Source organism: Mesoplodon mirus, assembly GCF_964341445.2.
Source record: "Mesoplodon mirus genome assembly, chromosome: X".
Lineage (NCBI taxonomy): Eukaryota > Metazoa > Chordata > Mammalia > Artiodactyla > Ziphiidae > Mesoplodon > Mesoplodon mirus.
Window position 1 is genome coordinate 40,011,978 of NC_138981.1, and position 13,994 is coordinate 40,025,971.

General features: G+C 41.2%; 1 protein-coding gene across 1 annotated transcript in view; it reads left to right on the top strand.

The window, feature by feature from the left end:
• Positions 1-13,161: 13,161 nt before the first annotated feature.
• The window catches only part of LOC309796161 (ribosome biogenesis regulatory protein homolog), a gene marked incomplete at its 5' end in the record, with an annotated part of 47,878 nt that continues 47,045 nt past the window's right edge, over positions 13,162-13,994 (top strand). The window contains one exon of the mRNA XM_082609215.1: positions 13,162-13,229. Within this exon, the coding sequence (XP_082465341.1) occupies positions 13,162-13,229 (68 nt within the window). The remainder of the gene's footprint in view (positions 13,230-13,994) is intronic.

Consider the following 13,994-nt stretch of genomic DNA (forward strand, 5'->3'; position numbering starts at 1 on the left):
CGGTGTTAAGGCTATAGTTTGTACAGGACTCTGTGGTTTGGTTTTATAGCATATTGGGAGAAGGACAATTTGATAAGGTCCCATGATGTTGAGTGGGAATAAAAAAAGTGTAAACTGTCTGTGTGTGTGTGCTTGGTTCTATTCAATTTTAACCTATATGTAGGTTTGTGTGTCCACCACCACAGTCAAGACCCAGAACAAACAGTTCCATCAACACAAGGATACCTTGTGTTCTCCTTTCTTAACATGTCCAGCTCCTTCCCTACCCTGAATCCCTGGCAATGACTAATCTGACCTCCATTTCTAAAATTTTGTCATTTCAAAAATTTTATATTAGTGGAATCATATATTATATAACCCTTTAGGATTGGCTTTTTTTTTTTTTTTTTTTTTTTTTTTTTTTTTTTTTTTTTGCGGTACGCGGGCCTCTCACTGCTGTAGCCTCTCCCATTGTGGAGCACAGGCTCCGGACGCGCAGGCCCAGCTGCCATGGCTCACAGGCCCAGCCACTCTGTGGCATGTGGGATCCTCCTGGACCGGGTCATGAACCCGTGACCCCTGCATTGGCAGGTGGACTCTCAACCACTGCGCCACCAGGGAAGCCCTAGGATTGGCTTTTTTCAGTCAGTATAATTTCAGAGATTCATCCAAATTGTTGTATGTATCAATAGTTCATTCCTTTTTATTGCTAAATATTATTCCATGTGTATATATACATACACCACAGTTTGTTTAGCTATTCAAATTTTGAAGGATATCTAGGCTAATTCCAGTCTTTGCTATCATGATTAAAACTGTTATTGACATTCGTGTACATGTTGTTCTGTGGACATAAGTGTCCATTTCTCTAGAATAAATGCCTGAGAGTTCAACTACAGGGTCTTTCTGAATGAGAGAAGAGAGTTTTGGCCTCGGGGACAAAGAAGCTTCCTGGATGGAGCCACTTGCTGTAGTGAAGTGGCCTCTTGCTGGTTCCATCCATCAGCCTCAGTATCTCTCTGTGGGGTAGGGGAGTCTAAGGCACGACCAAGATGGAGAGCACTTCTCCAGGCTGCTTATTGTTGGTGAGGCTCCCTATTGGTACCTCTTGTGAATGACGTCTTGCCTGATGTTGTCAGATGGAATTCAGTTTCAATCCGGGGACAGAATGAGCCTTGGGCTGTCTGCTGTTGCTAGGTCATAGGTAGGAAGGTTTCAATTTGGGTTGTCTTCTTCCATCGGGTGGAGGAAGTAACACGTAAGATACTGTGTTACTGGGTTGTTCCTCCAATCCTGGGGTCTCAAAAGAGTTTATCTTCTTCTTACCACCTTTCAGACTTCTCCTTCAGTGGTTTCTTTCATAATTTCCAGGCTTTATAGTTGTGCTTAGTGGAGAGGAGCTAGGCAAAAGAGGTCTGTAGAATCTTGTCTGGACTGGAAGTCTGGGCTCATTTTTAATATAAGCAAAGAGGTGGAAATTTTAGGATAACAAAAATCTAGGCAATAGGTAATGGGTGTTTTTATTCTTTTATTATCTACTTAGAAGAATATTACACAGCAGCCAGTTCTGACCCTTACTGGTTTCAGCCTTTTGCATGTGAAAGTTCTCCTAGTTTTCACATGTCTAAGCAAATCACCATCCTGAGGTAGGGGTGAAGTGGATGGACAGGCATAGGAGGTTTTACCCTTATACTGGGCATCTGTTTCAAAACCAGGATTAATATGCTTTTATAATTTCTTCTAGGACAGAAATGATTGGCTATGGTGAGATCCACCAAAACTCCATGCCCTTATTGAGGTGGATCAATAGGAAGGTCTTTTTTTTTTCTTTAACATCTTTATTGGAGTATAATTGCTTTACAATGCTGTGTTGGTTTCTGCTTAAAAAAAAAGTGAATCACCTATACATATACATATATCCCCATATCTCCTCCCTCTTGTGTCTCCCTTCCACCCTCCCTGTCCCACCCCTCTAGATGGTCACAAAGCACCGAGCTGAGCTGATCTCCCTGTGCTATGCAGCTGCTTCCCACTAGCTATCTATTTTACGTTTGGTAGTGTATATATGTCCATGACACTCTCTCACTTCGTCCCAGCATACCCTTCCCCCTCCCCGTGTCCTCAAGTCCATTCTCTACGTCTGCGTCTTTATTCCTGTCCTGCCCCTAGGTTCTTCATGACCATTTTTTTTTTAGATTCCATATATATGTGTTAGCATATGGTATTTGTTTTTCTCTTTCTGACTTTCTTCACTCTGTATGACAGACTCTAGGTCCATCCACCTCACTACAAATAACTCAATTTCATTTCTTTTTATGGCTGAGTAATATTCCTTTCTATGTATGTGCCACATCTTCTTTATCCATTCATCTATCGATGGACACTTAGGTTGCTTCCATGTCCTGGCTATTGTAAATAGAGCTGCAATGAACGTTGTGGTACATGGCTCTTTTTGAATTATGGTTTTCTCAGGGTATATGCCCTGTAGTGGGATTGCTGGGTCGTAGGGTAGTTCTATGTTTAGTTTTTTAAGGAACTTAAAAGCCACTTCTTTTTAAGGAACTTTAAGCCACTTCTCCATAGTGGCTGTATCAATTTACATTCCCACCAACAGTACAAGAGGGTTCCCTTTTCTCCACACCCTCTCCAGCATTTATTGTTTCTAGATTTTTTGATGATGGCCATTCTGACCGGTGTGAGGTGATACCTCATTGTAGTTTTGATTTGCATTTCTCTAATGATTAGTGATGTTGAGCATTCTTTCATGTGTTTGTTGGTAATCTGTATGTCTTCTTTGGAGAAGTGTCTATTTAGGTCTTCTGTCCATTTTTGGATTGGGTTTGTTTTTTTTTTTTTTTTGATATTGAGTTGCATGAGCTGCTTGTAAATTTTGGAGGTTAATCCTTTGTCAGTTGCTTCATTTGCAAATATTTTCTCCCATTCTGAGGGTTGTCTTTTCGTCTTGTTTGTGGTTTCCTTTGCTGTGCAAAAGCTTTTAAGTTTCATTAGGTCCCAAGGAAAGTTTTTTCCTATACTTTATTTTTTATAAATTTATTTATTTATTTATATTTTATTTTTGGCTTCGTTTGGTCTTCGTTGCAGCGAGCAGGGGCTACTCTTCGTTGCAGTGTGTGGGCTTCTCATTGCAGTGGCTTCTCTTGTTGCAGAGCGTGGGCTCTAGGTGCATGGGCTTCAGTAGTTGTGGCACACAGGCTCAGTAGTTGTGGTGCACGGGCTTAGTTGCTCCGTGGCATGTGGGATCTTCCCGGACCAGGGCTCAAACATGTGTCCCCTGTATTGGCAGGCGGATTCTTAACCACTGTGCCACCAGGAAAGTCCTTTTCCTATACTTTAGAACCAATATTGAACATCTGCTAGCATAAGCTTTGGACAACGACACCTGTCAGAGACTGTGCAAGCATTACATGTTCCATTCATTGCAATAGCATGAAATATATCTTTCTGCAAAAGGAACACTGAGAATTTTTTGGACTAATTTTAGAAGAGTTAATAGATACAGTTTTTTAGTTCCATCTTTTTCTTTAGAGACAGAAGAACTAATAAATCCATGATAGGGGTCAGGGGCTTTAAGCTTCTAAAGAAGGATTTTCATAAGAATCGCCTGAATCATGCTTATAAGAATCTGTAAGAGAGGTATTATTTTCTCCATTTTACAAATGTGGAGCTCCATCTCAACAAAGGTAAATGTCTTAAACTCTGTCTAACAAGGGATAGGAGAATCCACCCAGCTTTGAACCCTAGTGATGACTCAAAAGCCCATGCTGTTCCCTTAATTTAAACTTTTATTGTGTCTTGATTTGTGTTAAGCTCTGAGAAGACAATAAGGAGTTAAACATAGTCACTACTCTCTGGGAATTCACAAACCTATGGGCATAATAGATATAATAGAGATATCTCAATATCTGTATTGAGATATTAGCTTATGTTTTGTTCTCTTTCCTATAAGTTTATTCATCACTCCCCCAGCTCAGCCTCTTTGGCTTTGTCCATCCTGTAGGGATTAAAGCTATACCTCTGTACACATCAAACACTGGTCTTAGCCAAGAAACATTCTATTGTAAATTTTAAAATTCTGTGAATGTGTTCTCCCCAATTTTCCTTTAGGTGAGAGCTACATGGTCACAGAATCAAGGTTCAGATTTGATGGCCAAAAAGGGATATGATGCATTTCCCAGACTATAGCTGTATCTCTCACTGTCCTTTATCTGATGTCTGAAAGATGACACTGTTGATTTTGTTTCTAGCCAAAGGGTCAATCTTACAAGATTTCCTAAATAAAGTATATAAATATAGTGACTACCTAAGTGGCACTTTAATGGGCAGCTTTTATAACGGATTAAATATTTCAATGTTTGAAATGAGAATTTTACTCATATTAAGAAAAAAATCATTTATTTTTGCATCATATTTCTCTTACTGTACTATAGTAAATATTTTCTCTCTTTTAACTTTATTTAGATGTGGTGGCAGGTAGAGAAGGAAGACTCCAACCGTAAGTAAACCCTTTGCAGTTAGGGACATCTGATTGGAGTCCCAGCTCTGCCATTTACTTACTCTGTGATCTTAGGCAAGTGGCTTAAGTTCACTGAACCTTACTGTCTTCACTGAGAAAAAATGGTAACAGTTCCCTCATATGGCCACTTAGAGGATTAAATGTGGTAATGTACCAGAACATAGTAGGATCCCCAAAATGCTAGCTCCTTCCTTTTTCCCTCTGTCCACTCTCAATGACCTTTGATTAAAAGGATGTATATTAAGTTCTTACAAGGGAATAGTTTGTTGCCCATTGTGAGTCTGAATTCCCGAGTTGAATCCCTTGTTTTATCAATGACACATGTGTCAGAATGATCTGTTGAGATACTAGCTTATGTTTTGTTCTTGTCCTCTTTCTGTGAAAGGTATGCGGATTATTCCCACCCCTACTCTAAACTCAAAAGGCTTGGTTTCTGTGTTCAGAGCTCTTTGCTGATGGAATTGTTATTGATTTGTGTGCTGTAAAGCTAAAGATATCATTGTTGAGGTACCAAGAAAGCCTCCCCACCCAGCTTTTTGTTTTAGACATGCCAGGCTCTGAGAAGCAGAGCTGGGCAAATGAGGAGATGGATGTTTGAGAGGAAACATTTCCCTAAGATCAGAGGGTTTATTTTAGGTAGAGAATTTTCCATAAGGTGTGCCATGTAGTATGGTGGATGTCTATGGGGCCTTCCCCACAAATCGAGAGGTGGCCAGAGGAGTTGAAGGCTAAGAGACATGAACTTGAGAGTTTAGATATAGATTTGGGGGTCACTCTCAGGATTGGACACTAAGCATCAGCCAAGATTACAGGATCCTGCCAGAATGTCCTGGACTGTGTAAGAGAGCCTGTATCAGTCATGATAGGCAAGGCAATACTGTGGAAACCAGCAATACTTAAATCTCAGTGACTTCAAATAAGAGAGGTGTATTTATTGTTTGGTCTTCATGGCTGACTGGGGATCTTGCTCCACCCTGTTGCCATCCACACTCTGGGACTCAGACTGAGGGCAGCCATCCTCTGAAAACATGGCACAGTATGCAGTGGCTCTCAGAGCTCCTGCCCGAGAGGATACACGTCACTTCAGCTCACATTCCACTGGCCAGTGTAAGTCATATGGCTGCACGTAACTTCACACAGGTGGAAACACAACCCTACCGTGTGCCTCGAAGGAGAGAGAACAGAATGTTGTGAAAAATCCTAATGCCTTTAACAATCTGCCATTCTGATCACTAAAATGTTCAGTTTACTCTCCTTGTATGCAGAAGACACTCATACTTACCCCAAAGGAGGCAATCCAAAAATGCCATTCAGGGACTTCCCTGGGGGTCCTGTGGTTAAGACTCCACACTTCCACTTCAGGGGGTTCAGTCCCGGGTCGGGGAACTAAGATCCTGCATGCCGCGTGGTGCAGCCAAAATTTTAAAAATGCCATTCAGTCTTGGCATCAAGCTCAAAGTCGAACATCTCTGGGTGGTACATGGTAGTCTCTACATCTAGGAGTGATATGCAGTGATGACTACATGAGTTCTGGATAGACCGCCCTTGAACCAGAGACTTATGGACCCAAACTTAAAAGTATCCCCACATATACAACATACATGCTAGAATAGAGGCAGGCTAACAGGCATAACAGTCCTATTTAAAAATTGGAAAAATGGAAGACCTTGGTCTGCAGAGATTCTACTGGGCAGACGTTGTGGAGCAGGCTTCTGTCGGGGGGGTGGATGGTAATTATTCAGCCCCAACTCTGCTTCATAGGCCTCAGTCATCCTTCTTGGCCTCATGTACAAAGGCATGGGAGAATATGCCCTCCTTGAGCAATTTTCTCAATCTGCTTTTGCTCGGTCATGTCAACCTGTCACAGACTTTCTTTTCCAGGCCTGTGGTTTCTTTGGCAGTATAGCTTCCCCCCTCCACAATTAGCTTTTTATCTATATAATTCCAATGATATCCAGGTGCCAGTAGCCAGACACACACACACACACACACACACACACACACACACACACACACACACACACCCTTTTGTAAATATCTGTCTTTTCGTGTAACTGAGGGAAACTTGAGGCTATTACTGTTTGGTGGGAGAGCTATGTTCCCACGTTTGTAATAATCAAGAGAGGTTAGTTTATGCTGCATTGACAAACAAATGCAACATGACAGAGACTTCACAAATAACGGGTCTAGGGAATTCCCTCGTGGTCCAGTGGTTAGGACTCTGCGTTCTCACTACCAAGGCCCCTGGGTTCGATCCCTGGTCGGGAAACTAAGATCCCACAAGGCGCACGATGGGGCCAAAACAAAGAAACAAACAAACAAATAACGGTCTATTTCTCACTTGTACTACAAGTCTATTGACGGTCAGCTGGGAGCCCTGCTCTGTGTCTCCTCACTCCCGTACTCAGGCTAAAGGAAAAGAGAGAGCAGGGTAAATCCCACTGTGGCTCTAAGAGCTCCTTTTTGAGCTCATACATGTTATGTCCACTCACATTTCTCTGGCCAACTCAAGCCAAATGGGTAAAACTAATTTCAAGTGGCAAGAAAAAACAATCCTGCCATGTGCACTGGAAGGAGAGAGAACGGGAATATTTGTGAAGAGCATTAATAACTATCACAAATGACCTGAACTTTTGCATGATCTATTGCAGGGTTTCCAAAATATGACACAGATGGCATACCAGCCAGACCCATGAGGCTTTGGGACAGATGATCTGATATAGAGACATAATGGTAGTGGGCTAATATTTTAATATTAACTGATAGGCGTTTTTTTTCATTTTTTTGTAAGTACCTTTGTCCCATGACTCCTGTCTCACCTCATCTGCTTGGCCACCCAGGAGTTACTGAATCAGTGTAGGAAAGATACAGCAGAGCAAAAGAATAATCTCTCAGCTGGGGTAGGGATTGATGGGCGATTTTCAAATAGATGGTTGTAACTCCTAGTAGAAACAGTAGGTTGAAAGAATGGGTTTTGAGTCTCGACGGCACGGTGTTTTGAGTACCAAAAATCAATATTTAATGCTGTAAACAGTAGATTGGTGATAACGCATGCTGAGAAGGTCAGTTCTCCTTCCCTTGACTTGAGAAAGATTCTGTTGCCAGGGTAGTAGAGAGGAGAGGGCATGCAGATGGAAACTGAGGTGGTCTGAGTCTGTACTTTAGGACCCCTTCCCAGGTTTTCTTAATCTCTTATAATTCTTTTTAATTCAACCAGTTTACAAAGGTAAATCAGGCATAATTCTTATTCTCACAGAGCTCAAAATCTTGGCAGAGGGAATAGATATGTAAAGAGATAATTATAGGGACTTCCCTGGTGGCACAGTGGTTAAGAATCTTTCTGCCAATGCAGGGGACACGGGTTCGATCCCTGGTCCGGGAAGATCCCACATGCTGCAGAGCAACTAAGCTCGTGCACCACAGCTACTGAGCCTGTGCTCTAGAGCCCGTGAGCCACAACTACTGAAGCCCATGCGCCTAGAGCCTGTGCTCCACAACAAAAGAAGCCACTGCAGTGAGAAGCCTGTGCACCACAACGAAGAGTAGCCCCTGCTCACTGCAACTAGAGAGAGCCTGTGCACAGCAATGAAGACCCAATGCAGCCAAAAATAAATAAATAAATTAATAAATTAAAAAAAGAGATAATTATAGACTGTTTGACTAAAATTCAAGTACAAAGAAGTGCAATTGTTACAGGAGAAGAAGAGGAAACCAGTGTCTCTTTGGGGGTAGGGTACGCAGAGACAAGAAGAAAGCTTCAACTTTCCCACCTCTTCTAGTGAGAAGGAGAGGACCAAAGTCATGTAGCATTTTTTTAAAATGCTATTGTCATCACTCTTACTCTATTTCTTCTACATCCTCTGTTATCCCCACCCCCTACCATAAACTGGTTTCCATTATACTCATGCTATGAAGATCCTGCTTTTTTCCAAATCGGTCCTTCCCAAAACATAAGACCCTTCTTTTAGACCTTCCTCAATACAACCACTGAGGCTGAGTTGAGGCTGAGGGAGATTCACTGTGAAGCTAATGAGACTGAAGCTTCAGAGCCCCTCTTTCACCTGGGCCCCTTCTAAGGTCGTGGGAGGGGCCTCCATGATAGGCTCACATTGTCGTATGATTGTATACAGTTTCCAAAAGTATATATTTCAACAGCAGTTGCTTAAGATCACTGTCTCCTTCCCCTCCAACTTCTCCTCTTCTACACTTCCCCTAATGTAAAGTAGTGGTGGAAAAACTGGGGCCCTGTGTTGGATCTGGCTACAAGGAAGTTGAACTAGAGATCTATACTGGTTCCCTAAGGCTACTGTAATAAATCAAAACAAATCTGGTGGCTTAAAGCAATAGAAGTGTATTCTCTTACAGTTTTGGAGGCCAGAAGTCCAAAATCAAGGTGGCAGTGGGACTCTCTCAGGAGGCTCTGGGGGTGAATTCATTCCTTGCCTCTTCTAGCATCTGGTGGCTGCCAGCCTTCCTTGGTGTTCTTTGGCTTGTGACTGCATCATTCCAATCTCTGTCGCTGTCTTCACATCACCTTCTCCTCTGTGTGTGTAATCTCCGTCTCCCTGTCTCTTATAAGGACACTTGTGATGGTCTTTAGGGTTCACCTGGATAATCCAGGATAATTTCCTTATCTCAAGATCCTAAATTATATTCCCCAAATCCTTTTTGCTTATAAAGTAACATCTGTGTGTTCCAGGGATTAAGACATGATATCTTTGGGCTGCCATTATTCAACCTACAACAGGACCCTTTTGGTCATGTTTAGTGGGATATATCTATGCAGATTTGCAACCCCATTTCCTTGTACAGTTAAGCTGTTGCTAAGCATCCTGATAAAATAATCCTACTTCCCAAGAGGCTGACTAACCTTGTACTGTAACACGAAGGACAGGGCCATATTGTGATATGAACCTGTCCTGTGGTGCCTGGAACCAAAAGTATGTAGAAGGTAATAGAGGAGAGAGAAGTGTAGGGAGACTGGACCTGATCTGTGAAAAATTATTCTCAAAATCACAGCATATCTATGAAAAAAATTGATAGAGATTTTCCTAAAATTGACAACAGTCCTAAAAATGTACATGTCACTGTCTATAATAAGTTGTGAAATGGAAAGAAACCTTTCCTAAACTATTAATAAGAAAAAAACAAATTCCTATCATACATGCTAAAAGAAAGACTGAATTATCTTTCTATTTTCTATATAGAAAAGGATTCTATGAAAGCTCAAGGAACATGTGGCCAAAAATGTAGGAAAACTGTATTATAGAGGTGTGTCAGGCAGCTAATTCATAAAAAATATTTAATTTTTAAAGATTTTTGGGATATTTGCCAGGTTTTAAAATTTTGATAATTTGTTGTGTTTTCTCCTTCTAAATGAAAATTAACTTTTGTAATCAATCTTGTATTCATCTTCTAAAGTGACTCTCAGAATCGTGTAAACTTTAGGCCTTGTAAAACTTAGAGAATTCCCTAACTGGGAGACCGTCCTCAGACTATTTTATGGTTCAGGCTCTTTCTGGAGTGAGTGAAGGAGACAGCTTCTTATATGCATAAAGGGAAATTGTCCCGGGAGTAAGAGCTCCTCATCATTACCAAGAAGTCATCCTTGTTCCCAGCTTGGCAAAGCTGGCAACACAGAACAGTTGCTCTCCAGCTTCTTGTTCAGGGTGTCAGCCTGAACTCAGTGCTTCTCACAAGCTTGAATGAAAAAACAAATACTTCTGGGTGATTGAATAAGTGATGCACAGTGCATCCATCCATTCTTCACACATGCTAATATCCTTCCCTGGAGCAAGCCAGGCCCTCAGAGATATGTGTGGGTTCCCCTGCTGAATGGCTCTTCCTCGATCATGTTTCTATGGTGGCACCAAGGGAAATATAAGAAACTGCCTGTGAAGCCTGTTTCTGTACTTACTGTAAGGATGCTGTTGAGGAAGTTATCGATTATGTTCCTGTTTATGAGGACCCAAGGGAAACCGTTCCCTCTGGTTCTCCTGAGCATCAAGTTTGATTTTTATCTTATGGAAGTTGTAAATCACGTGTCTGGTTTTGTCTCTCACATCTCATGTTTCCAGCGGAACTCTGAAGACTTAGAATACACATTTCGGGTACCAGTATTACCCTGGCTCCGTGTTACCTTAACTACTTGAATTTTTACCTTGATTTTCTTATTTACTTCTTATCTTATTAAATGTATTTATGTATTTATGTATTTATGTAAGCCAGCCTAAAACCAGTCTGCAACAAGGTGGGCATAAATAAATCATTTAAAAACGATGTTAAATGATTAAAAAATAATAAAACACCTAAGGCACATTTCCCTTCAAGGCATTATTAATTATGTGATGTTTCTGCACATGTCTTTTGCCAGCAAGTCAGAACCTCATTTAGTGAGAAAGAATCCAAGTTTCATTAATGAAACCTTAGTCATTCTCATTTGAGAAAAAAAAAAAAAGAAAAGCAGCCTCATTTTCTTTCCTCTTACTTTTTTTCTTTTTCTCCTTTGCACCATGATTATTGTTCATTTAAGAGGACAAAAGTTCTCTGAGGCCTCTAGTTCTTTCTTATTCAAGTAGGTTTAGTCAAATTACACATGACAAAGATGACAAAGGCCTCCCTAATCTGCAGTGCTTTCTGCTCCTGGGAGAACTGGCCTTGCATCTCCTTTCCCTTGTCTGAGTCAGCATTTGGCTCACCCTAAGCTATGGGGCCCCAGCTTAGACTTAGAAATAATAAGCAAGGAGAGAGAGAACAACAGCCCATATTTTAAATTTGAAAAGGAACCCTGCTCTTTAGAGCAATTGTGTTGTTAATACAGTTCAGAAAAAAAGGGACAAGGGGGATTCAAGGAAATGAAAAAAAAAGAGTCTCTCTACAATCCCACTTAATTGTGACACTGAACTCTAGAGTGGGATAATACCTCTCAGGCTAAAAAGATAACAAGATATCTAGCTAAGTTTATTTTACCTACCCAGGGCTGAATTCCCTTATCTTGTTATTCCCCAAAGAAAAGTTCATCTGGTCATTTGCTGATTAAGTGATATAAGCTGGATAGTCTACATTAATTCTGATAGTCTTCTTTTTTTTCATATTTTTTCCAGCTTTGGTTAACCCAGTTTCTAGTTAACTTGTAGTAACAAGTAACTGACCACAAGTTCGTGTGCCCTATGCATGGTGAGGCCAAACAAACTGAAACGTTGGACTTTGGGGTAGAGAAAGGCAGGGCCAAGCAAGGAGAATGGTTGGCTTGTGCTCAAAAAGCCAAACTCCTTGATGGTTTTCAGGGAGAAGTTTTTATAGGCAAAATTTGGGGAGAGGGCTGCAGGGTGTGTGACTTTCTCCTGATGGGTGGGTGGTGAGGTAACAGGGTGGTGCTCCAGGAATCTTGTGCTCAGCCTGAAGTTACCATCCTCAACCTGGGTGGGGACCTTAGTTCCTGCAGGAGAACTCAAAGATATTGTTATGTATATTCCTTGAGCAGGAACTAGGACCCTGCTTTAATGGCTTACTATAGTTTCTTGATTGCTCCTTTGTTTTTGCATTCCCTTACTTCCCTGATTAGTAACTCTTTGACTCTTCTCTTTGGTACTTAGGAAGGTCTACAAGGCTGAAGCCTTTATCCTGCAAATAAGAAATGGGAGATATGGAAAGGCTTTGTACCCCGGAGGGCCCCACAGGATCCTGCTCAGTTTCAAACCTTTTATAAAATTTTTAGATTATTTTTTCTTCATTTCTATTATTGCTAAAATTTCTTGCCCCCTTAACATGGCCAATTTTTAACTGCATATCTAAATTAAATTCCTTTTAATTTATTTTTGACCTGGTGCCCACCCGATTTCAAGTTCAGGTAGTTATGTTTCATCTCAGAATTAATGAATCAATTTTCTATCCTACATCTCCCTATCAACGTTCTTCTGATCTTGACATGGCATTCCTTTATTTACTTCCCCCAGGCTTATATTCCATCTTATACACCATCCTCTACCTTATGATTTACTGTCTGTTTCTATGTCCTGTCCACTGGCAATTCACCGGAACACTTCAGATCAATGTTCGCCTTGTGACCCTATGCAAATTAACAGTCACATTTTCCTGACAATCTCTGCTCATTCTGTGTCCATTCATGAAGGCTCCTTGTCTGCCTCTTCCTAAGCTGCCTTAGAGTTCCTCCGAGGTCACATCCTATTTTGAATGATAGAGACATGAAATTGAGGCCCCAAAACAAATCATCTAAAGTAAACAAGCAACTCTAAACCCAAGCATTCATCAGAGAGGAATCACATTTGTAGAGAATAAAAAAGATTAAGGTTGATTTTGAATGGCTCTCTACACATGGTGGGGGGAGTGTGTGCATGTGTCTAGGTGAGTAGGAGAATATTTGCAGCCTGAAGTGAAATAGAGGCAGGACCTCACAGAGGAGAGGCTAACCTGAAACCCCACTGGGAAAACATGTAAATGATGTTACCAGGGACCTATCTAGTCCAGCTGCCTGGGAGGTGGGGGCATGATTCCTGTCCCATAGCATACACCAGTTTGGCATCTGGAATGCTGGCTTTCTCTGATAAGAGGAGAATGCTGGAGAGTCTTTTTATTTGACTCTACTTACTTGTTAGTAGGTAACAAGGAAGCCTACACATCTTGCTACCATGCCGTGTCCCAGAGGGGGCCCACCTGCCATCTCCCTGTTGTCTTATATCAACCTTTCTGACCACAGGTGAGCTAAGGGCTCCATGAATGCTTAGTTTCAATGAACTGGCAAGACTATTTGTTTTCCTTAGAGTGCCATTTCTGCTCCATGTTTGTCTCATTAAACATGTTTATGTGACAATTGCTTAAATCAGGATCCTTTCCATTTGGTGGTTCTGTCATGAGGCTTTAGAAGCTATGTTTATTGTGTGTCAATCATGCTGCACATGCATTTTCTTTCTTTACCCCAACTCCCATAATCTCAATTAACAAAAACATCCAATAAAGAAGTCCAAGAAAAGTATTACACATCATTTGATCAGTAAAGACCATATTATACAATCAAAGGGACATTAAACAAAACAATAGTAATGCTTAACGTGTTGAGAACTTATAAGGTGGCAGGCACATGCAAAGGTACAAAACAATTTGCATGCAGTTTGTTGAATCTTAATAGCAACTCTGAAAAGTGGGTATAGTAGAAATACAGAAAAGTACAGTTCTTATTTCCCACTCCAGAGGGAAAAGGCCAGCTGGCTGATTTCTAGAGGAATTTGTTAACCCTTATGAACTTCAGCCTGACTCAGCTCATGGGCCTAAAAACTTGATTATACTGGTTTGGTGAGTGTAGAGCCACCTTTCAGGGATAAATCATAGGACAAAGGGAAATCACCATCAGACAAATCAGATACTCAAACCCACATGCTCAGCATATGTATCAGTCAGGCGCTCAACAGGAGACAGATGGCATGCTGAAATTAGGATAATTGGGGGAGGGTTTAATAAAGGGGTT